At 39.0% G+C, this 25,463-nt stretch overlaps 1 protein-coding gene across 2 annotated transcripts; it reads right to left on the reverse strand.

Annotated features, from left to right (window-relative positions):
* Nucleotides 1-13,652: 13,652 nt before the first annotated feature.
* PUS7L (pseudouridine synthase 7 like) lies at nt 13,653-25,434 on the reverse strand. 2 transcript variants are annotated; one of them, XM_086748270.1, is made up of 9 exons: nt 25,314-25,434; nt 24,141-25,066; nt 23,293-23,452; nt 21,483-21,678; nt 20,342-20,440; nt 18,715-18,796; nt 16,970-17,247; nt 15,261-15,314; nt 13,653-14,489 (listed from the first exon to the last, which is right to left on the reverse strand). In XM_086748270.1, exons 2-9 carry the CDS (start codon nt 25,021-25,023, stop codon nt 14,166-14,168), a joined length of 2,076 nt encoding a protein of 691 aa, XP_086604396.1. In that variant the 5' UTR covers nt 25,024-25,066; nt 25,314-25,434; the 3' UTR covers nt 13,653-14,165. The 2 variants fall into 2 exon arrangements, with proteins under 2 accessions (XP_086604396.1, XP_086604406.1); XM_086748280.1 differs by lacking the exon at nt 20,342-20,440.
* Between the last annotated feature and the right edge of the window lie 29 nt (nt 25,435-25,463).

Below are 25,463 nucleotides of genomic sequence, written 5' to 3' on the forward strand. Positions count from 1 at the left end.
TATTCTGATAGTTCCCATCCCCTTGCTTTTTTTCCCACACTAACCATATGATAATAAATTTTATTTATAATTAAATAATCCCTGAGTAAAATCCATAAGCAATCTTTTTAGCAGGTATGCTCTCTTCCAGAGGAATATCTTGTCATTAAACTACAGAAGTGCACTCACTCTTGCTGCCATCTATTACTACAATAAGTTACAAATCCTTTATTAGCAGAGTGGCAGTGCTTGACAAAGAGATATAGAGGACAAATCCACCCCAACATGATTGGGAGATGGAAGATCTGGGATTGAATGCTCTCAGGTCAGGGATGAAAAATACACCAGGTCATTTGTTTGTCTTTTGCAATTGCGTTTTTAAAGAAAGGAATGGTCGATCTACGAGTTTTGAAGAAATCGTGTAGGCACCTGACAGAAGAAGTTACATCGAGTATAGGCAATAAATTCCAGTCCAGCAGGTGTCACTTTACAGTCCAAAATCAGATAGCAAAATACCAGAGGACATGTACCTCTGAAACATCTCTAGTTTCGGCATTCCATGGACCTCATTTTCAGTTGCTTGGTTCTCCTCAGGCAATGCATGAGGTGCTCGGAGGGCTCTGGTGCAGGGGCTCCATGCTGAGAGCCACATGTCTTAGCATTAGATATTCCTAGGTGAACATCACATTGGGCATGTTGGATATGAAGCCAGGCCTTAATTTTTTAGATTTCCTCCAGTTTAATCACATAGAAGTTTCTTTTATCAGAAGACATTCAAATGTAAGAATAGTCATGTTATGCAGTCCAGCACTGCTCACTGTTGTCTGTATTACTTTTAATAATTAAAAAATGGAAAATATTATCAATTTAATATCAAATTAATGCAAGACTATCCATCATATAAAACCACTTTGCATTAACAAACTAATTTGTCAAGCACTAGTCGAGTCTGTTCCTTATCTTCTGAGCCACGTATTTTAAGATACTCAGCTTACTGTATCATCCACTTTTGAATCAGGGGCTTGCTCAGTTGGCAATCATTTTCTTCTCCTTCAAAAACTTGCAGAGCGTTGTCTGCAAATCTAACTGCATATGAACCAGAGAACTGACTAAAATAATCATTGACTGTCAGGTTGGTATTCAATATTTTGTCTGTCTTTCCTTTCCTTTTTCTTCCTTTTTACTTGTGACTACTGTTATTTTGACTTTCCTCTTCAAAATGACCACCTTATGCAAACCAGAGAGTATGTGGTTTGAACTCTTCTTAATGCTAAATGGATTGGGGCTTCATGTTGATTCTATATCCCATCTTTTCCTCAGCACGGAGAGAACAGGCTTTGTATTACCTCCAAAACACGAGAAGGAAACACCATCACTGAAAGATTAAAAGCTGGGCACTGAGAGGTATTTAGGAGAGCTGCTAAAGGTCACAGCAGTAATGCTTGGGAACCTGCATCTGCTAAGTCCCAGTCAAAAGCCTTCACTGCAGTTTATCCCTTCTTTTTCTCACAGGAGGACAGGCTGGGTTTCAAAGAAGGCTACATCAGGGCAACCTGAAACCCTGCCGCAGGCTGGGTTATAACCTGGTGTCAGCCTTCCAGTGGTTCAAGCACTTGAAATGATTCCTTTCTGGATATTTCAGAAAATCCTTCTGAATGAAAGGTGCTATAGCCCCCAGAAATAAGATACCAGCTATTGCTGATTTAAATGAAAATCATTGTGCTGTCAGTGTGTATAGATGCCTGGTTTATTACTTTGGGTTTTGGCCTTCCCTTTCCATTTGTATGAATATCTTTGATCTCAGTTAATACCTTCAGTTGGAGATTTAGACAGCTGTAGCGTAAATACAAGGGATGGCATTGTTTTCATAATGATGGGGGTTTCCTCACCTGCTGTTTCATTTTATCTCATTATTCAGTTAAATCAGGTGTTCTTATTTTCTTGAATCACCTTCTGCTTGACAAAGCCACAATTTGGATCAAAAGAGCAAAGGCAGAATATTTTCTCCATCAGAACTCTGCATTTAGCTCCAGTTGCTCCTGTCAGTCACTTTCATTCAATTATCTCATTCAATTAAAACTCATCTAAACAGATACTGCAGGTGGCTATAAAATTAGAGACCAAGGGGAAAAATACTGAAATTTCAGAGTATTTGTTTGAATTTATGCCCAAATTGGCAGCAAACGAAAGTCACCATCTTACGGCTGCATGTTTCTTTGTCTGAGATAATGACTATATCCATTCAGCCAAATTAAACTGTGAACCAAGGGCCACATCACAGCAGTCAGCTCCATCACCTTTTGTGAGTAAAGGTGATACTTAGGCTGATGTCAGTGGTGATTAGATCAGGTTCTCAGACTATCTCTGAATAACAAATGCTTGTTCAATCAAAATAAATTACTCCTTTGGGGCCACTTCTGAAAAGAGAGCATATATGCAAGAGATGTACTATCCAGTCACCTCAGGATTTGTTTTATTTGTTTGTTAAAGCTGTGTGACTATCAATGCCAGCATGTAACAGTCTTGTACAGAAGAAGCTGCATTAGCAATGTTAAGGTCAAGCATGCAGAGTTAGAAAATGCCACTAAATGCCATTGTGACAATGTGTTGGGAAATAACATTAATAGTATTGTTATATTCTGTGTTTCCGTGGGTCTGCAATCTCACCCGAGGGACAAAACAGCCATGGACACCAGACAGGCAGCTATGGGAAGTGTCCTTTGACATTCAGTGTTTGGTGCACAGCTCTAGGCTCTGTGCAAGAGTTCAAAGCCCGCTCTGGAAAGATTTATTGATTCCCTCATGGGCATTTCATTATGTTCCAGTACTATCCATGCCTCACAAACAATAAATAATTTTTCACTAAAACTTCAGAAAATGAAACAATCATTTCATTAAAGGAAACATTCTCCATCAACCTTAGGTGCCAAATCTGATCCTTATAGTTAAAGTTTCACAAAAAGGAAAGCTTTCAATCTGAGTTCGTGGGTCAGCACTTTGCAGATCAGATCCTGTGGTCTCAAAAAAGCTTCCCTTAGAAGTGAGGACACATTTGTAAAACGTCTGTGGGTAAACGCCTTGACAAATATTACACAGGAATTCTGTGCTGGAGGCAAGGACAGAATCTAGTCCCACAACACTCAGCTGTGGGATTGCAATTCCACATTTTACAATTCTTTATTCAACTGCCTGAAACAAAAGACCATTTTTCCTTTCTCTATAGACCCCTCCATCATAAGTAGAGATCACAAGACAAAGCCTCTTTCACTACACAATTCTCGGTCTTCCTCAGAACTCTATCCATCCTTCACATTTTCCTGTGGGAAAAATAATTAATAAAGGGCTGTATAATAACAGAGACACAGAAGAAGACTGAACTGAGATTGCACAGGGAATCTCAGTTTCAATATTTTTCTTCTTGCTACCGTAATATTCTTTTAATGCCCTTTCTAGGCAGTAATTTCCTAGGCTTTTAATAAAAGCATGGGCAACCCCCAAAAAATCTTTAATGTGGAATTGCAAATTATGTCACATAACCTCCCTACATACACAGCAAGGTTAAGAGCAGGTCCAAGGCTGGGAAAGCCACGCCTGGTCTGCCCACACTATTGACCATGGACTCTGTTGTAGCTTGGCTGAGAACATTAAAACTGCTTAGAAAAATCCAGCCTCAGGGTATCTGCTAGTTGGATGGGGCTGTAAGCATGCTTGGCACAGAATATTCCTGATCCACATGAACTGGGTAAAAAAGAGTTTGCTTCCACGCTAAAACATCTAAAACATCCAAACCTTCCTTTTGGAAGTCTCTGCAGCCAGCTTCATGTAAGGCTTCCAGGCAGACCTGATTTGCAGAGGCAGTTCTGAAATATGAGGAATACCTCAGCTTTTAAATGAAAACATTTACTATTTTGTCTTGAATTTCTCTCTATTCCTCACAGGTTTTTGCCCTGGGAACTTACCCTTTGTCCTTTAAATTCTATAGTGTCTGAGGCCCCACAAAATGGTCTTTTGCACACTTCCTGCCAATCTCAATACTAAAATGTACCACAATAATCTTGTAAATTCTAGTAAACTCTATATTATTTATTGTGCATGCTGATACAAAAGAAACATTTATAGAATCAAGTTCTGTGATGTGCTAATTATGAACCCCACAAAGCAGCATATTAATTTCAGAGTCCATTAATACAGATTTGTTTTTAACTCTGTATAACTCTGTTTTAAAATAGGCAATTAAGCCATAAAAAGGGAAAAGCTACAGTAAATCATGCCCACATTCTGATTCCTGTTAGGCATTGCTATGCAAATTGTTATACTTCAGCAGAAGAATCTGTATGTAGAGATAAGCAGCTCCACATGAATGTGGGGGTCCAACGCAGACATCTTGCCATGAAGAGCCAGCAAAGAGCCCTGGGAAAACCCTTCTGCCTCAGATGTTCTGGGGAACCAGAAACAGGGCAGAGAGATTCTCTAAAGCGTCCATGTGCGTGTATGTCTGTATGTGGGGTCTCTACTGGAATCTGATTCATATGAATTTTATCAATCTGATGTTCTAGAAATAAGGAATGTATATCAAATTATTTTATAGCAAGCATGTGTTAATGTGTTTTTTAACACAGAACATGAGGAACGTGACACTTCACTATTTTCACCGTTTCTCCTCCATATGTATATCTCTGGAAAGCAGCAATTCTTTTGACTGAACACCTTGTTTCAGTGCACTTCATGCCTATGTGGGTCTCTCTTGTGACCCTTGTGGTTAGACTCGGTAGCATGTAAAATCAAATGCCTTTCCCACACACATACTTTTTGGTGAATTTGTCTGTCTGGCTCTGATTTTACCTCAGCATTCCTGCTCAGGCACATGATGGTCTTTCATCAAGAACCTCAGCACAATTTGCTGTTTTATTCTTTACTTGCTCGTTAAAAATATGAAAGTCTGGAAATCTCCTGTTTAATGCCTAAAAGCAGTTTAAATTCCAGAATCAAATTTCTTGTGATGTTTTTACCTCGGATGGACAATTATGCTGATAATAAACTGAATTATGAATTTTCACCTGTCAATTTATCTGTCTGAAAACACGAATGTCAGAAGACAGAGAAAATTGCTCATATATTACAATGGAGAACATAAAAGGGGATAGTAAATACCAGTGTTTCAGAAGACAGCTGAAGTTCTAACAGTAGAAATGCTAATCGGTTCTTTTCATGCATGCTTTCTCAGCATTATAACATTGGAAGAAAATTATGTTAAAAAGTAAAGACTGCATGTGACAACAGAAAGATCTTTGATATAATCTCTTTCCAATTCTTTCCTGATGTTAGCTTAAGAGGCCACAGCATAAAATATAATTGTCCCACACAGTAAGGGATTTACCTTCCACATCTGCATTGCTTTAATATATGGGGCAGGAGAGACTTTTCAAGGATGAGAAGTTTTCACATTCACCTGATTCTCATTTTTCAATTCATTATAATATTTTATATTCTGAACAGAGTGCCACTTCTTACTGCATGTCAGGAACAGCACTTCATCTGTTTGCTCAACTAAGCTTTAAAAGCACTAAAGACAAACCTGTTCTTTGAAGATGACAAATCACTTCACAGTTCCTGAACAGCATCAGCATCAAAAAGGTCCTCTGAGAAAAAGTATCAGCTGTAGGCCAGCTGCTTTGCCAAAGCCAATATACCAGCCTTCTGCAAGCTTATTTTTCTTACGTTTGTTACATCTTTGTTTTGTAAATTCAAGTAGGACAGGCTCTGGGCACTGCTGGGTCTCCCTTTGCTCTGTCTGATACCCTTGAGCCTGTACTGGAGAGCTCTCAAGAGTTGAGGGGCTGAGCTCAGTAAGAAAACGAGGCAGTGACTTTCTGAACTTATGCCCCTACTGTGAAATTGAACCTCTGCCCTGCAGTTTTACTTTACATAGCCCTTTCTGTACCAGTGACATGGGAAAGGGATACCAGCGCACCGACGCAAAGCTGAATGGCAGTCCTAGGGCAGGGTTAGGCAAGGATGAACGTTGAAGGAGCATGGCAGGTTCTCTGACTGGAATGGTGAACATTAAAAGGTCACATTTTTAGCTTAGTAAGGCATGAGTTATTTGCTACTCCAATGACAAAGATGCTTCTCAGCATGTAAGAGAGAGGAAAGGCTTTAAATGGAAGGTGAAATTAAGAAGTCAGGGTTAACTAAAATAATAAAATACCACAAAAATGCATGCTATGGGGAGGACAGAAGGGGAAGGTTGTGATATAATGTTTTCCTCCCGCTTACTGATTAAAAAGTACTAAAAAGCAGCTATAAATTAACAACAGCATACAACCTTTGGCTTCTTTTGAAAACAAGTGGCATAAAATAAAACCTTAGAGTCCATTTGAAGTTGGGAGTACTATAATCGCAGTGGGGCTGCACTTGCAGTGAAGTACACCAAAATCATGCTTTTCCTCCATTAGATTGTCTTTTATTTTAAACTGCCCTTTAATCAGCGTGTTCCTTGGCAGCCCACACCCTATTGTACTAGCTATTCCCTGCAGTATCTCAACGGGCTCCTGTCAGTCAAGCTGACAAGGTCCTGACTGCAGCTAGTCGCTCCTTTGCCCACAAAGCGCACTTCCAGACTTGCATAGTCACTAACCCTTCTGTACCACTGCTACAAAATTCTCTCTTGTCTCATCTGGTTTGGAATAGGGATAAACGCCTGCATAAATTGCAAGGCAGCATCAGATCAAGCCCATAAGTATACTTTTCTAAGTACTGTTGATTTCATTACGCCACTCTACCCTGGCTTTTAACAGAACCGCTATTTCAGAAACTGGTTTCCTTCCTTCAAGCAAAGGCAATAGTGGGTCAGTACAAGCCACGTTCTGGACAGATGTATGTGTACAGAGAAATATTGAGTTAACTGGGGCCATGTCAATTTACACAAGCAGATCTAATTGTTTATCTCTTACTGTCTTACTCTCTCCTCTCATGTTATTCACTTCCTGATATCATTCTTTTACAAGCACTGCTTCCTCCTCAGACCATTTCTCTCTCTCCATTCCTGCCTTTCCCAACGCCGCTCACAGAGTATCAATCTTATCACAATAGCCTCTTTTGATAAAGTAGTCATCCCAGCCTCCAAAATCAGCTCTTCTTCAGACTTCTCTTAGACCAGTAGTTGAAAGCGTCCAGCCCAAAAGTTTCTTTTTAATCTAGAAAGTGATCTTATGCTCTTTAACACACCCTGAGATGTACTGCCCCAGCTTGGCTGTGAGAGGGTGTCTGAGTAAAAGAGAGGTGGAGGACTCTGAATCTTTAAGAGAGCTTTTTAATTTAATGGAGTATATTGTTTTTTCCCCTTTGGGAAAAACAAATAGATGAGAGTTAATTTACAGCAAAATTATAACATATGTCATACGCTACTCTAGGAGAATAAGTAACTGGTGGTCTGCTTGAGGCATTACTAAAATGCCTGAGTGTGTGTTTATGTGAAATTGTTGTGAAACAGAAAACTACTCTTTGCCTTGGACACGCTGGTAGGAGATAAGCGCTATCTGTATCAGGTGTCTAGCCAAGAATTAGGGCTTACAGCCAGTGTGAGATTCTGAACTCTGCCCTGTAGTCTTCCAGGATTTTTTTTTGAGTAACATAGTTTAATAATTTGTCAACCATTTAGCTAACAAGCATTATTTGCAAGGTGTAAAAGAAAGTGGCTTTACAAAGGAAGTCTTGGGATTAATTATACAGTCTGGTTGCAGCGTGTATCATATAGATGATGCACGCTGCAACCAGAGTTTTACGAGGGAGACAATTTTTTTTCTGTCAGGCAGCTATGACACAGCCAGAGTTCATTCCACCGCCCCAGTCAGGAGCAGGGCAGTCGGGTGCACTGGTGCAGCCCCAGCCATCCGGCGCTTCCCTGGAAATAGTCCTGGGCAGGGCGGGGGGAGTCCTGGCTGGAGGAGGGTCAGGGCCAGTCAGGGCTGTGGACAGATTCAGCACTGAATCCAAAGCACGTTCTTATTCCTAGCAGGAGGGCTCCATGCCTCCTTCCTGAAACGCCTTTCCCACGGGAAAAAATAATACCTTTTCAGCTGCCTTTGTGGGATGGATGTCAGCTGGGCTACGTATCCCAGGGAAGACACTAGATGACTTGACCAGAAATGCTTGGCTTTACGCAGCATCTGATGCACCCAATGGCAGGTTAGGGTGGAGGCAGGTATCACTTTCCCCAGTCATTTTAACCTGTGCTGAGGAAGGAAGGAAGGAAGGGGGTTTGTGTGTTGGTCCAGGGTTTTGGCATGTTGTATCAGACCTTTAGCTATAAATTTAGGATTAAAAAACCACATCTTTAACTGATATAGTTAAGCCCAAACTTATAGGCCAAACTTTGAAAAGGGACATGTTGATTTAGGTACTTAATTTGATTTTCTATGAGATGTTGCCTCTAAGGCTTGGGTTCTTACCAGTGGTTAGGTATTAACGGCATTCCCAAATGTCCTACTTAGCAAGTGCAAATTCTTGAGGAGTCTGAATTCCTTCACTAGCTCATTTCTGCTGGTGGGCACATAGGAACTGAACTAAATATTTCCTCATTTTCCCATCCCAAACCTCTGATGCTCAGAAGCAAGATTCTCATTAGGGACACTCCCATATCTCACTACTAGGATCTGAAACACTGAACATGGGCATGCAGCTGTATCAGTCTCTTGTTGCAGAATAATCTAGTGACTACAGCACATAGATTCAAAGTCTTCTCCATCTGAATTAGAACTTGACATTTTGTCTCCCATATTCAAATTTCAAGAAAGTCTTTCTTTTACTTTCAGTTGAAAATGTCATACTTCGACACTACCTTCACTAACAGTCACTCTTACAGGCTGTAACAGTGGTTAACAGGCTATGATGAAATATGGATTCAGATTTCCACTTTGAACTCAGCAGAGTACAGATCCAAACCAAGATCTTTCAAAACCCATGAGCATTTTAATGAGGCTAAAAAATACTCTTAGCTGACATGCCTTCTTCAGTGTATTTCTCATACTTTGAACTCAACTTCAGATTACTGGTAACAATAGTATGCATTTTCTGCAGTTATTCTATGATATAGTAGATATCTAAGCTATTTAATTATATAACTGCAAATTATACACTGTATAAAGAAGATGAAAAAAAAATGAGAGGAGGTGCAAGCCTATAAACCAGAGAACTGTAATGGGCAAACCTATCACAGCACAGAAGTAGCAGACACCTGAAGAATTATGATATACTGCGGAAGAGCTGACATGGCTTCGTAAAGCATTGCCTTACAGCCTCCTTGGAGCTCTGTGGAGAGGTTAAGAGCTGCATGGAAATGCCTGCCGCAGTGGAGATGGTGCATCTGAGCTCCCAGAAGGCACTTGACAAAGTTCATCACCAAGCACCTTTAAGCAGTCACTGCATATGCTGGAGGGCCCTGGAATGCAGTTCAGTGTGTGCGTTAAGGGGTGGAGCACAGAGGTGACTGAGACTGATGATGATACTGCGTTACGCAGGGTAACAAAGACAAGGGTAGAGTGTGAAAAACTGCAGAAAATCCTTATGATGCTAATGACAGGGGAATACAATGGTAGATAAAATTTTGAGTGTAGATATATGCAAAGTGACTCACAGACAAATCCCAACATCACACATAAAATAATGAGCTTTCACCTGACTCTAGGGTGAAATCACTACTCTGGGGTGGAATCTTGGGGTTATGATAATTATTTCCAAGAATACATTGCTTCAATGCTTGAGGAAGAAAGGTGTGTCGGAAAAGAAATCATGTACAGGACAAAACAAACATCACTATGTCAGTGGAGAAATCCATGCTACAAATATGGAACTGTGCGCAGTTCTAGATCCCTCATCTCCAAAAGGGTATGTTGAAAATCAAGAAAAGCTCACAGAAGGGCAGCAATTATGTTATCATAAGTATGGAATAGTTTCCATAGGAGAAGAGACTACATAGCTTCTCAGTTGTGCTAAGCAACTGATTTAGCGGATACATACGGGAAGCATACAAATGGCTGGGTACCAAGAGGATGGACAGGAAGGAAGTCTTCACTATGCCTCGTTCAGTGGTTTTACTTTGAGCTAAGCCTTGTCTAGGCTCCGCAACAGAACACACCCATGTATAGGGTCTGAGGCTGTCCAAATGACCAACCTTTCTTTGGATCCTTGTTCCTCCATTTGGACACAGAGTGTGCTTAGCACGTAGCTGGAGCTCGCTTTCTGGTTTAATTTATTTTAAAAGGAATCTCAATCCGAACCAGTGAAAGAAAGAAACTGAAAGAAAGAAAGAAAGTGTTAATAGTTTCTCAGCTTGTTCCCTTAAGCTTTTATTATGGGCACAAGTTCAGCAAGAGAAAGGAAAAGAAGTTTGTGTTCATCAGCTGGGTGTAAGAAGTCAAATCACCAGCTGACAGGCACTGGCACTAAGAGAGGATTTAATGGAGTTTTAATGGGTGAGCTGGGCCAATAATCAGACATCTACCTGGCTTCTGAACTGCCTTTACGATAGGAATGTAATTTTAAGCCATCTCATTTTGAAAGATCTGAAAATCTGTACATTCTCATTGAGGATAATACGAGTTGTCAAATTTGTAATGAATTACAAGTAACAGGATTTCACAGATTAAGAACATCTGCATTTTTCCCATTCGAATGCCCAATTATCTATCATCTGTGCTGAAAAAAAAATCAACTAGCCATTAAACTTAAAACCCCTTTTGTTAGAAACAGAATCAGAGACCTGTTTTCATTAGTATTAGCAAAGTGCTTTAAGGCTTATCTGAAAAGGATGGTAGCAACAGACGACCTCAGTAAGACGAGAGATGACTAACATATCAATCTTTTCCTTAAACTCAGATCAGTGCACAATGATTATCCTCTTTCCAAATGCAGGGGCACAGATGTTTTCCTTATATAGATGATACTCAGGGAGCTTAGTATTGCACTCATACAAAACCCTTCTGAATTCAACTGTTCGTGTACATAATCCTGCAAAATAGCTGCCAAGATTAAGAGAATGAATTACAGATAAATGCCCACTGAAATAAGAAGGATGTTTACCATCTAAACACTCTAACAGCTAACCTGATTTTTCCCTCATAGAACATTTCTGCTACAGGAATTTAACCCATGGCCACACATAATTAGCTCTTTCACCTTAAAGTTGCTGAAAGAATGGGTTGCTTAAGAAGATTAGTCCTTCTAGTGTGCAATAGAAGTACTGACAAATGAGCCTAAAATGATTATAGGGGAACTCTTTTAATACCATCTTCTGATCTTTTATTTTAAAATAGCATGTCTTTCAGTCAAAACCCTTTTAATCTGACCTTTCGCATTTTTCCAAATCAAGGCTCAACTTTTAATACTTTATGTATTCAAATCTTGTATGTGATGAAATGGTTTTCAAGGCTGTTTTGAGCCACACTGAAGACAACCACAATAGTCTCCTTAAATGGAACTTCAGCACTAATTTATTTCTTCTGGTCATTGTAACTGCATGCACCTTCCTGTCCGCACTGGAGCACTTTATCTTGTCAGTGCTGACGGGACAACTCTTTTTGAGCTGTGCTGTACCAAAACAACTTGAGTTAAAAATAATTTTCCAGAAGAGGGGTATTTTTAAGGGCAAGTAGAAGACAGAAGAGGTGATACTAAAAAGCAACGACAGGAACAAGGCTGTCTCAGATGGGTCATGGCAGGGAAATTGATTTTTTCAATCAGTTTGGCTGTACAGCATGAACTTGAGGTGTACAGTAAGCACTGTAATGGAGCAAGCATTGTAGGTCGCCTACAGTGGTTTGTAGCTATTGTTTGCGTGACAGTCTCTTTTCCCATACAAAAGCTAAGGGTCAAATTTTGAATTACTTCTACAGACTTCCAGTGTAATCCTCTTATTTAAGGCAGTGAATTAGCTGGATCCTTCATTGATACAGTTTTATATAGGCATTGAAATAACATGAATTATATTTCTATATTTCTATTTTTCCTACTCCTATAATTCTAGGTCTATTTATCAACCTTGGGAGCTTTATCTTACTCAGCTGTTAGCAACAACTGACTGATGCCATAAAAGGAATTCAAATTAAATTATTAAATCTCTCTCAGTAAAAATGAGTTTTCCATTTTAGTTTTAAGTCATACTGCCATCTACAGATTGAATCAACACTTGCAATACTCTGCTTAGGATAACGGGGTAATCCAAGTTGGAAGAGGTCCTTGGTCTCTAGTCCAATTGCCTCCACAAAACAAGGTTGCCTCTGAGCTCAGACCAGGTTGCTCAGAGCTTTATCCCGTTGGGCCTTGGAAACCTCCTCAGATGGAGACTGCACAGCCTCTGGGCAGCCTGTTCGACTGTCCTCGTAGCGGAAAAGTATTTTGTTTTAACCAATCTCTCATTTCAATTTATGCTTATTGTCTCTTGTTCTCCTGCTGTGCACCACTATGAAGAATCTGGCGTCATTTTTTTGCTAACCTCTCAATAGGTACTGGGAAGCTGCTGTTTGTTCCTTGCCAAGCCATCTCTTCTCCAGGTTGAAGCAGCCTAGTTCCTTCAGCCTTTCCTCAAATGACATGTGCTCCAGTCCCCAAATAGCCTGGAGCTGAACTTTCTCCAGTTTTTTGATGTCTTTCTTGTGCTGGGGATCAAAACTAGACATAGAAGTTAAATGTAGTCTAACAAGTCCTGGGAAATGAGACATAATCCCTTCCCTTGATCTACTGGCTATGCCTCTGCTAACACATCCCAGGAGGCTGCTGGTCATCCTTGCGGCCAAGGCACACAGCTGGCCCACGTTCAGCTGCCCACCGGGCCCCCGGGGCCATTCCTGCAGAGCTGCTCCCCAGCCTGTCCCTCCCCAGCCTGGGCTGCTGCAGAGGTGCTTCCTTCGCAGGAGTAGCACTTTGTGTTTGTCTTGCTGAATGTCATAAGGTTCCTGTTGGCCTGTTGCTCCAGCACATCTAGGTTGCCCTGAATGGCAGCCTGATCCTCCAAAGTATCTATTTGTTCCCTTAATTTGTCATCATCTGCAAATTCAATAAGGGTGAACTCCATTCCCTCCTCCAGGTCACTGACAAAGACATTAAACAGGATGGGGCCCAGGAGAGACCCCAGTGGTTGTCACTCTAGATTGAGTATGGCCCATTAACCACTACTTTCCAAGCCCGACCATCCAATCACTTTTTTACCTATCTGGTTGTCCACCCATCCAGAGCATAACATCCTAACTTGGTTTCAAGAATATTATGGGACAGTGTCAAAAGTCTTACTAAAGTCAAGGTAAATGACATTTTCTGCTCTCCTCTTTTCCACAAATTCACTCATTTTATTACTGTTATTTTTTTTTTAATTAAGAATAAAATATAAAAGCTTTTTTTCCAGGGATGGTTCCATTAACATTTTTTTTTGCCACCATAAAGCTTTACAGTAACAGGAATAAAGTCTGCATCCTGTAAACAATAAAACAGGGTTTTGGCTTAATTATAAATGTTTTGCAGTTTTGTTAATTACTCACCTCATCTTGATCAGCTTACTTGAAGAGGCAGTAACCAACAACTATGCACTACTTAATCCTGGAATCCTTAGCATTAATTGGGGGATTCATCAAATGTCTGATAAAGTATCAGATGGATTGTCAATGTTGAGCCAAGACTTTTACATTTTAAAATTCGTGCCTGAACACAATGAAAACACAACATATTTAGGGAACCTCAGAATAGCAGCTTTTCAGTTTGAAACCTGTAGGCTGCAAACTTTAAACATTATTGCTTGAACAGCATTTAGTAGAAACCTGTTTTAAAATAAAATTATTATGAAACAAAAGATACATTTACTTGCTGCAAACATTTTTCCAGGATTTAACTTTGCAAGTCAGATGTCTATACAAATATGAAATCCACGCTTGCAGCCCATGGCTACTTTAAGTTCTGTTAAACCTGCCTGGAAGAACACATAGCTTTATTCCAGTGCATCCAAGGGTTTGTATTTAGGGTTTGGAATTTTTCAAACATTCCAAAGGGTTTTGGTGGGGTTTTTACCTCATCAACATGAATCTCAATCTTGAATTTTCCTGTTTCTGGCTTGAACTTGTTATTCTCCCTTATTTTCTTGGCATGATACATACAATATCACCGCTGTATAATATTCCTGCAATCTTTCATTAACTGGAATCTTAAAAGTCACATTTCATTATTTCTCTCAGACAGACTGTTGCGTAACATGAAGAATCAAGGTCAAATGATATATGAAGAGAAATCTTTGATTCATTCAGATGGTTGTCTTCAATTGCAGTTCCTTTTTCACTGCCTTCTAAAAAATATGACAGATTCTGAACATTTTTCAAAATGAGTCTGTAGCATCCAGGTATATTCAGTTGTAATGGAGACACTCTGAACTTGCACACCTGTAGCTCATCCTTAGAAAGCCTTTCATGGTACCATTGCCCAACTTTATTACTGGGATACTTGATACTGTGTCCCACCATTGGAAGAACCACCTTCAAAGATTAAAAAAAAAACAAAACAAGGAACATATTTGAAATAAAGCCCACTAATTCCCCTTTAAATAAATGTGATTACAATTTTAAATCATAGAATGGTTTGGGTTGGAAGGGACCTTCAAAGGTCATCTAGTCCAACCCCCCTGCAAGGAGCAGGGACATCAACTGGATCAGGTTGCTCAGAGCCCCATCCAACCTGGCCTTGAATGTGTCTAAACATGTCTAAATCTTGTGGTTTAGGGCCTGTAATAGTAAAACAGTACCTTTTCCTGCGAAATAAAGCTGTGCAAGGCAGGTAGGTTGGATGTAATTAAAGCAGAAAAAAGAATCAATGTATCACGATTCCTAAAGAAACTAGAAATATACTAACATGAATTTCCTTGCTTGTTGGGAGAGATGCAGCAATAAAGACAGTAAGTTGCCTATGTAAGACTTCAGAACTACACACTCTGAATCTTCAAATATTAGAGCATCAATTGCTCTTGAACGTTTTTCCTAGTAGACTGAAAAAATTTTCAAAGTATTTACATTCAGCTTCAAGATAAATATTGCCATACTGCAAATGACACTGTACTTATTTCCATTACAAAGTAAATATTCTTTCCTCCTCTTTGTTATGAGTGGAGACTAGTTCACATGTGTTTTCTTTAATGTGCATTCTGGCAAGGAAGAAGATCGCACCAGTTAACTTAATCACATTATTTTTAAAACAAAACATTTTAATCAAATAAAGAGATCAACAACTTAGAATTTTCCATACAGACTTACTTGGTTTATAGAATATTTGTTAGCTGACTCTTCTGGAGCAGTGACTACATGAACCTGACAAGACATTTAAGAAGTTAAGAAAAAACCTTTTTAAAAAACAAAACATACACTTTAGATTAGATATTATGCACTCTACTCCCAAACTTGTAAAAGATTCTAAGGTTATTTGACTACTAAAAAAATAATAATCTATTTCAGGTATGCAAAATAGTAGAGATGCTTTGTATAAAGTAATCTGTTTACTGTTAAATGGCGTTGCATTACATATTTACTAATCTACTAATTAGCAAACTATCACTATAAACTCATATTCTTTGAGTTTGAAGTTAACTGTGCCAATGCAATCTTATGCTACATCGGCAAAAGCAAAAATACTAAGAAATTTTTTTTATATTAAATAAGAATATATTTATATTAAACTCAGTAACTCACTACTGGATTTGATACCTCTGCTTTTCATTTTATTTGATCTACTTGCTTTATTAACATTCACTTTCAAAAATATTGTTGAAGAAAAATCAGAACGGAAACAGAAGCCATTCTATAGAGACTGGAGGTTATTCAGTAACCTTCCAAGTGCTCTCGCTTTCAAGTTTGTAAGATGGTCACTCAAAAGTAATTAGATACATTCTGCCTATGCATACACCTGTTTATTATCCAGTAAAACACTGCAAAATTCTGTGCTTTATCTGATGATCAGGAGAAAGATAGAATCATAGAATCATTTAGGTTGGTAAAGACCCTTAAGATCATTGAATCCGGCCATAAGCCTAACACTGCCAAGTTCACCACTAAACCATGTCCCTACGTGCCATATCTACATGTTTTTTAAACACCTCCAGGAACGGTGACTCAACTACTTCCCTGGGCAACCTGTTCCAGTGCTTGATAAATGTTTCAGTGAAGTAATTTTTCCTAATATCCAATCTAAACCTCCCCTAGCACAACTTGAGGCCATTTCCTTGTCCTATCACTTGCTACTTGGGAGAAGAGATCCAATTGCTTCCACAATAAGAAAAAAGTATGCTAACCCTGAAAGAGGTGGCTTCATAATAGACTTCACCATGCCATGACCTGGGACCAGCACACACTCCACTGCTGGCTTCTGCTCATTGCCTCACCCACGGCTCCAGGCACAGCATGCAGGCTGTGCTGTGGGCAAGCAGAAGCACTCCCTTGCCCTTTGCTACTTTCCCAAGGCTGCTGCATTTTTTAACAATGCTAACACTTCAGACCCATTATCAGTCTGTTTTAATTGCCTGAGTAAGTTAAATTGTGCTACACATGCTTTGACTGTGTAGCTGCAACGAGATTACCAGTTCAGTCTGAGGCCACCTTTCACCATGGGCTTATAGTCATTAATACATATATAATGGGAAGGTCTGGCCTGGAGAGCAAGAATCAGATCTGCACTGACTGGTAATACCAGTACACCCAGAGTCCACTCTGAAAGTTTTCCTGAGTCAGATCCTAAGGAGAGCATTATATACCATGCAGGATAAATTCTTCCAGATATCAATTCTGACATTCTGTTCCTTCTTCTCACTTGAACAGATAAAAGCTACTCATATACATCTAGCTACATCACTACAAAAAGCTACATCACTTTTTCTACCTTTGTCACTAATATTAAATATTTTAATGAATGAACCAAAATAAAAGCATTAGAGTATGTATTCAAGTGCATGAAGCCTTTTGTGAAGACTCACCTTGTCGCTGAGGGAAACGTTTTCATCATTTTCTTCTGAGAAGACAAGATCACCCTCAACAACTTTTGAACCATAGATCTTCAGTCTATATGATGCTGCTTCATTCCAAATTTTACTGCAATAAGCATGGACATAGAATATACGCATGGAGTGAGGAATATTGAGCCATCCTTTGGTACAGCCTTCATGATTTACACCATAGCGATGTAAAGCTCGTAGCAACATCTTCTCTCTCACTTTAAATTCTGGCAGCATCACAAGTGCACCCTTTGCATCTTCTGATATAAACAAAAATAACCATATAAGTAATCTTTGATTTTTCAAATATTAGTTGTCAGGAGAAAATACACTTAAGAAGATGAAATAATCAGATAGGGAAAAATGGTGTCAGTCTAACCTCTTTATGCTGACTTTTAGGTTATTATTCCCTTTCCCTTAATGTGTCATGTTAGACAAATTTCATCTTAGATGCCTGTCAACACAGTCCCATGAATTCTATTCCACTTCATTCAGTATAAACTAAACTAGCTGTCATCCTAGTTTGCATTATCTTTTTTTCTTAGAAACATACTTCAACACTCCAAAAGTTTTTATAGATCAGGTAATTGAAACTAAAAACCAAGCTATAAAAGAACGTGAAACCTCTACTTTACATCATTTGAGAACACGTATTTTATAAAGGGTAAAAACCATATCTTTATTTTAAAGGTACAATTTGCCTTGGCCACTGGGAAGTCTGAGCCTCAACCAAGATGAAAATATATTTAATGAGATTTGCACTAAATTATATAAATGTTGTATATTTAAAATGTTATGGTTTACTTATTTTCTCATTACAAGTGATTATCTGACAAAGCCTTTTGCATAGCCTTTTACCTTTTGCTTTCAGGAAAAGGCAAGCAGCTGTTTTCTGAGTCCACATCAATGTCTTTCCACGCATCATACAGCAATGTACAGCACAGAATGATTCATCACATGTTTTTTTGTGAAACATATCCATGTCCTTTGAACCCATATACCATGGTTGTTCTGTCAATCTACAGTGATAAGCAGGCTAACAGATGTGGAATATTTGAAAAGAACAAATATATTTGAAGTCGAGAACAACTCCAAATTTTTTGTTTTAGAGAGAAAGCCAAGATGAATGATAAAAACAATAAATACAACAAACAGAGCATTTTACTCAGCACACTTCTGCCTTTGACGTATTTTGTTTATATTAGTCGAAGAGAGAAAGAAGGTAGAACACAGGAAAGCATGGAAGAGATACATAATTAGAGAGATGTAAAAGCAAAGCTCAAAGGTGCAAAAAACAAGAACAAAGATTGTTACAGAAATCTCAGAAAATTAGACGCCCACACATGGTAAGTGCTGAGTATGAGCTGGGTGTCTTATTCCTGTATATTTCCTTTATTAGAGAGGAGAAGTTTATATTTCAAAAGCAGACAGATGGAAGGAGGCTAAAACTGCTTTGATAAAATTATCTTAGTCTTTTCCAGCATTATGCTGTACAGCATTTGTTTCTATACTGCATTGCACCTGAAGTACATTAGTTTTCCACTGTTTTGCACATTTAGGGCCTCATCCTCACTTAATTTTTAACTGTGCAACTCTACTGTGTTCTGCAGAATAAACTACTGAGTGATATAAAGCAGCAGCAAAATAAAAAGTGTCTTCCTGTGCAGCAACATCTTATTGCCTCACAATACCAACCCTGAATGCATAGACAATTTAACTGGACATACCAGTTTGCAGAAAGTATCTTTTTGCGTTGTTTACAGGGTCGTCAGTATCTTCAGGTGTAAAGAACAACTTCACAGCTTTCACCTTCGAAGAACAGTATTAATAATTTATATCTTTTGCATTTACATATAACTATTTGTCAACTAAACAGACAATCATGCATCCAATTCTGTGTTAACATATTCTGCAACCTCTCAAAATGATATCAGTTCTTTAAGGTCAAAGTCAAATTTTCCCTTTTACAGAAGATGCCATGGAGAGCAAACCAATGCGGTTGTGTCCCTTCTCAGATTAAAGAAAGCTTTTAGTCACACAGAAGACACAGCAAGCTTTCAAAGCTCTATGAGTAATCTGTCAGTCTTCCTGAACATCCAGTTAGAACTCCTCCACTCCATAAAGCCATCACTCTGTCCTGAACAGGAAGGTCTCTTCTTTTCTTTTTGCATGTTTCATACAAAATGTAGACTGAACACTTTCCACAGTCTCACACAGAGGGACAACAATCTTTGTTTTAATACTGATCTGTATTAGGTTAGATGACGCTGTGACAGGGAAAACACTACACTAACCTCTGCTACTTGCAACACCAGTGGAGCCACACAATTGGCTAGACCTGTGACATCTGGTCTTGTCCTCCTCTGTACTGGACTGTTGAAGCATATACTGGCACAGTTTTGATATAAATAGCAGTTTCTACATGTTTTAAATTAAAAAGTACCCAAGTTAAGATTTGAATCATTACTCTTCAGGAACTGGCACCTGGTACCAACTGTTAGTATATCAGAATTCAAAATGTCAGATACATCAACAGTAACTTTTACGGGCTGCCCTCAAATCTTGATTCTTTTTGTATTTGGAGGGTAAGTTTTCCTGACTTTTCTCAGAATCAAAACAAGATTAGAAGAAAAGGATAATCAAGTATTCATTTCATTTTGTAGTGCCTGATTCTCTGCCAAGTACTATACCACATACATTGAAAAGTATATGACTCTTATCTTATGAATTATTACTTCAGAATTAAGCTCTCCTTAGCTTACATGGAGAGCTAAGAATCAATCAGAACTATCAATCACTCAGAATAAGAGTTTGGGAAGGTAGCCAAGGAATAATGGAAAGCAGCAATTTCTTCTACATAGCAGATAATTTACTTTGGTATTAAAAAAGCAAATCCTTTCATATGGTCCTATGTGATATCTTGTGACGTTTTTAATAAGTATATAGATCTCCATCAGGATAAAGAGGCTACAAGTTAGGAGGCAATCAGGACCATGAACAAACATTGTATAAAGACTGCTTCATTTTAGTGTTCAAACCTGGTATGGAATGCAGCCACTTTCCAGCTAAGTGGCATGATGACAATCACAATCACATACCAATCATAGACACAAAAATCACTTCCTGAACTATTTAAAGCTGCACCTGCTGTTTAAAAAAAAAAATTGTTTCAGTATGAAGATCTTCATGCTTATGTTGTTGTCAAAACTGATCTGGCAATTACCTCCAGTGCACATATGGGTTTATCTCACAAATGAAATTGCTCACTGGGAAGGTCAACTCCAGCGCTAGACATTACAACTGTAATGTGAAATTAACTTGACAGTAACTACTTAAATTACAAAATCAAAATACCATTTTTTCATTCAGTAAAGCCAATCCTATTTGATCTGTCTGAACATTTTGTCCTTGTCCAAATCGCTGAGGCCCATAGTAATTTACAAAACCTTTTGTCTAGAATGATAAAGAATAAATATGTTAAAAGCACGAAAGTACCAGGTACAATTAGTAAGACTACACATACAACACACATACATCTACATTTGTATCCAAAATGCATACAAACTGTTTTTTTTTTTAATTAGAAATAATAAGTAACAAAATTGTCACGATTCATTATAATATTTTGGCACCTAATTTAAAAATATCTCACTGTTGGACATTTTTTCTTAAAAACACTAATCTTCTTTTCACATAAGATCATTTGTATTATTATTACAATAGTAATGATCAAGAGTGAGCACTTCTGTTAATTGGGGTTTTAAGTCTCCTGATGGGTTCTAGGTCACATGTGGGCAGTAAAATCACAGCCATGTGACCCAATAAGAACATCCTTTTCTAGAAAATAGTAAACATGCATGGAGTAGACAAGCAAAAACCGTGTGGTATTTGTTTTGGAAATGGATATTCAGTTCAAATTATATAACCTTGCTTTGAATATCCTGAGAATGCCTGATGATGGAGTTTTCTTCAGGGACTAAGGATAACAGCAATCAAAATCCACTGAATTTCAAAGGATCTTCTTTCTCTGCTATGCAGAGAAAATACGCATGAAAGCAGTTTTTCACCTGAGCAGATCATGCACATTCCTCACATGACCAAAAATAGACAACCAATTGACACATGTAACTATATTCTTTCACCCTGTCAACTGCCACAGTGAAATGCATCACTTTGGTTGGCCTTAGGTCTGTGCAGCAATAGCTCACATAACCATACTCATTTGCTACAAATTTTCCATCTGTCTTGCTGCACCACTCTGAGGTCTGCAGTCTGTAACACAGAATGAATTCATTTATGCTCCCTTCTTGGAAGGCAGCTTACTCCTGTGATTCCTTAAGTAGTGCAGGAAAGACATAAAATAGCAAAAAGCATCAAAACTGGGAAATAGTGCCATTATTGTGCTATTACAAACATTTCCTTTAAAAGTACTTCTTTTTTTTTTACAGCACAGAATTAAAACTGTTCATTATCATCAACCGCAAGGCTTTTTTACCTCAACATTTTCCATTGCTTCAGATATTCTCTCTTTCAAATCTGCAGAAGAGTCATGACTGTGGAGTGTGAGATCTCTCACAACTATATCAAAGTGATTGCCCTTCAGCTGACCAAGCCTAAGGTGCTGGCATGCTGAATGTATGTTGTGTATTCTCATGCCCTTTTTTTCCATTTTGCTTCCAATTTCTTTCAACCTGCACAAATAATTGGGAGAAATTATGAACCATCCTCTACTAAAGCTATCCAACTTCTAATAAGCGTCTTCTTCACCTTTGCACTAGAATGAAAAACACTTAAAAATAAAAGATTTAAAACAGATTATTTTGAGAAAACCAAATCAAATGCAGCGATAGAAGTCTTAACATTTAGTTATAGTCCAGAAATACTTTTAAAATGTTTGCTTCATTTGCACTTATATTCCATAGCTCGACAGATATTGGAACGAAGCAATTCATTGAACTTTCTCAAGGCAACTGCACTGAATTTTGCATTTTTAATTGAAAAAAAAATTACTCTTCAGTCCTAAAAATCTGCTTTTCATTAAAAAAAAAAAAAAAGAAAAAGAAAAAGTAATGTGCTCTAGCAGGCTTCAAAACACAATTGCTCTTTCTTGGTCAGCCTTAACAAAAACAAACTCAGCACACTGATTCTCTGGGTATGCTTGTAATTGGAAACACAGCTGACAGTTCAAGTATTTGCCCTTTAAAGTATCCACTCAATCTCTTTGTTCTTATATGTAAGTAACAGTCATTCAAATCAAAGGAAACTTTCCACATAAGAGCTTACATTCGAAGCAATATTTTACTAACTTTATAAATTATTTATTTATAAAAATTATTTCTTTTCCCTGTTACGCTAGTGGCTTGGAAGGATTTAACTATTTTCTTAATAATTTCAATATTAATGCAAAGTTTTGCTAATTATCTCTTGAACAAGTGGCCTTACAGTGCAGTTTGCAGTGGAATTTTACTATTGATATATGTTTATGTTAGTAATAAATCCTAAAAACATAAATTCTACTTTCTTTCATTTGTAAAGTGTACTTTGTTGCTAAGACCAAAATCCAACAGAAAGTTAAAGCTGAGGAAGAAGTAAGTTATGGTTTTGACTCTAGCAAATTTTTACTGTTACTGTGGTAGAACTTCATCTGTATTTTTTATCTACTGAACTGGCTACAGAGAGTAACAAAAATGAGGAATGGAAAGGCACATCTTGTATCATTGATGCGTTATTCAGAATGTATCTTCTGCCCTCAGGTTTGGTGATATCTTTATTTAGTCTCACGTTTCTAAATTGGACAATACAATAAAAGTTGATACTTAACACCAAAGACAGCATCTGTCCAAAGCATATCTGTAATTACTTGCTTTATTTTTGTAGCTGTATAGAGCTTTTAACTTGCTGTCTATGGACCACAAGATAATACTTCAATAGTATGTGGAAACCTGTCCCATCACATAGTATATAGGCTTCTTCTCGGTTCCAGCTAGTGGATGGTACTTCAGAAATTGTGAAGTGGATCACATGAGCATGAATTGGAAGGATAGCATCCCAGATGATATCGTATATGCATGTTATGAAAAATAAAGAGAAAGGCAAGACTTTTCTTTAAATTCCGACAGTGGGGGACTTCAGAGCTAAGCTCTATATTCCCTAAAGCCACACAACAGTAAAGCCATTTCCATTGTGCTCTAATAATGGAGAAGGGAAGACACATCAATAAGAACTTTCCAGAAGATTGTATCACATGGATACTTATAAATATATAAAAATATGTGTGAAATTGAATGCACCAAGATTACAAGTACCTCTCAGGAGTCACCTTCTTCACAACCATAGGTTGGTAAGTAATAGCCTTCTTATCTTTGATGCCAGTGTAACTGAAGTCTGAAGGAAGAACACCAAGTTCAGCAGCCAAGAAGCTGATTGCTTCTAGTGTTTCCAGATTTTCTTTCTGAAGGGTGAAAGCTGAAACAATCATCTCAGAATTATTAGGAACTTGCACTTCTAGATCATACAGGTGTTCTGCCACGACAGATGGGCAGATTCTTCCCTTCAAACTACAACAGCACGAAAACAGCAAAGAAACAGCCTTTCCATTCCACAAAACTAAAGGAAATGGGATTTTTTTCAGTACTGAAAGAGAAAAATAAAGACATGGTACACAAAGCTCTTTGGAACAACGAAAAACACCTGCTTTGTTCAAAACCAGCACCTGATAAAATGCAACACAATTCAGCGAACATGTATCGACTTATTGCTAGAAACATTATCCATATCAGAAACCAACTGCTTTAAGGAATGAGATCTTAAATCAAATTTGACCTTACTAACTTGTCCAACATCTAGGTGCATCTTCTAAAATCGCCCAGTTACTTTCAAGGGAAAGCGAGCCCACAAGGAATAACACAGAGTTAGTGCTACAACCAAAAGCACTGTAACCATTAGCACTGAACAGTTTATGTAAAATCACTGCAGCATTTGATTCACCCATCTTATTCCCCAGTGATCTAACCACACTGCATTAATAATGATTTATTTCAGCATAAATAATGACTGGGTCAACCAGGCCTATATATCATATAAAAAAATGAGTCTCAGGCTTACTAAAGAAAACCATAATACCTGACACTTTCACTAAAAATGCAATATTTACCTGTATAAAGATCCTGTTTTTCCTGGAAACCACCAGCAGACCTTTTTCTGGGCCACCTTTTTTCTCGAAACCGTACCATTATTGACGTATTTGGCTGATCACTGACATCTGTCACAGTAAAAGACTTTGTTTCTAAAAGTTTTCCAAATCTTCTATTGATAAAGTGGTGAACTATTTTTCTGTGCTCTTTGTCTCCATCGGGCTCAAAGGAAAATGTAGAATTTTCTAGCTTTGCATCTAAAAATTTAAAGAAATCACTTGTTTCCTTTTCAGTCACTAGCTGACAAAGTTCTCTGTAATCAGCATTCCCTTTTACAGTAATTTCATTGTCTTTTGTCACAGTGACTAGAAAGGGGAATTCCTGCCTAATGGTACTGTGTAAATCAGCTCGATTTTTCTTGTCCAGTACAGGTCCCAGCGAGAACTCCCTAGCGCAAGCATTGGCGTTATTTCCCAAGTCCCATTCATCCTTCAGATCACGAGCAAATTTATGAAGCTGTTCACTGACAGGTTTGCCTAGCAAGGCATCCAATATACCACCTTCCTCAAGGCCACATTTCAGTTCAGGTTCACGCCCAGGCTGGTTTTTGTCAGGGGATGCAGAAGAGTCACCTCCCGCGTGGCCTGGGTCACGCTCCAAAGGACTGGCCGCGCCACCACAACATCTGCCCTCAGCATCTGGGCCGCAGGGCTCTGTTCTTGGCTTTTTGGGGCCATTTTGTTCTAGTGGCGCTTCGCCTGTTTTCTGAAGCGATTCAACCCGGGTATCCCTAAGTAAGGGTTCAGACACCTCGATTTCTGTCACGACGAAGTCACACGGTGAGTTTTTGATGGTGCCACAGAAGCCAGGGTGATCAGTCACGTAACTGAGGGAATGAAGCATGGCTCCCCCGCCTTCCCCTGCTCCCAGCCACAAACCACGACACCTGCAAGAGGAGAAAACCAAACAGGGACGGGAGAAGAAAAAAAAAACCAACTACTACAGAAAAAATACCCGCCGAAAGGCAGGCGGGGAGGGGCCCGCGAGACCGGTCCCGCGCCCCCAACGGCCGTTACCGGCCGGTGCAACGGCACAGCCACGCGCGGCGGCCGCCCACGCGAGGCCTCGGCCCCGCCAGGGGGCGCCACCCGCCCCCCCGCCCTTTCTCGGGGGAAGGGGCCCATGGACCGTACCAACTTCTCCAGGCGCGCGGGGAAAAAGAGCAACGGGACCTCCCTCGCCACCCCCCAGCTTCCGGCCAGCCGTGGGGTGCGCCGGAGAGGGCGGGGCAAGTCCCAGGCAGCCTATGGCGAGGCCGCGTGGGAGGAGAGCGCTTCCGCTTT

The sequence above is a fragment of the Chlamydotis macqueenii genome, chromosome 1 (assembly GCF_036417535.1).
Source record: "Chlamydotis macqueenii isolate bChlMac1 chromosome 1, bChlMac1.mat, whole genome shotgun sequence".
NCBI classification, from domain to species: domain Eukaryota; kingdom Metazoa; phylum Chordata; class Aves; order Otidiformes; family Otididae; genus Chlamydotis; species Chlamydotis macqueenii.

Bases quoted from the DNA above. Each gene is read 5' to 3' on its own strand.
- PUS7L (XM_086748270.1), bottom strand. From the start codon at position 25,023: ATGCTTCATTCCCTCAGTTACGTGACTGATCACCCTGGCTTCTGTGGC. The intron at 23,453-24,140 runs GTAAATATTGCA...TGATTGTTTCAG, and splicing joins AAAACAGGATCTTTATACAG to CTTTCACCCTTCAGAAAGAA. The intron at 20,441-21,482 runs GTAAAAAAGCCT...TTATCATTCTAG, and splicing joins AAGCAATGGAAAATGTTGAG to ACAAAAGGTTTTGTAAATTA.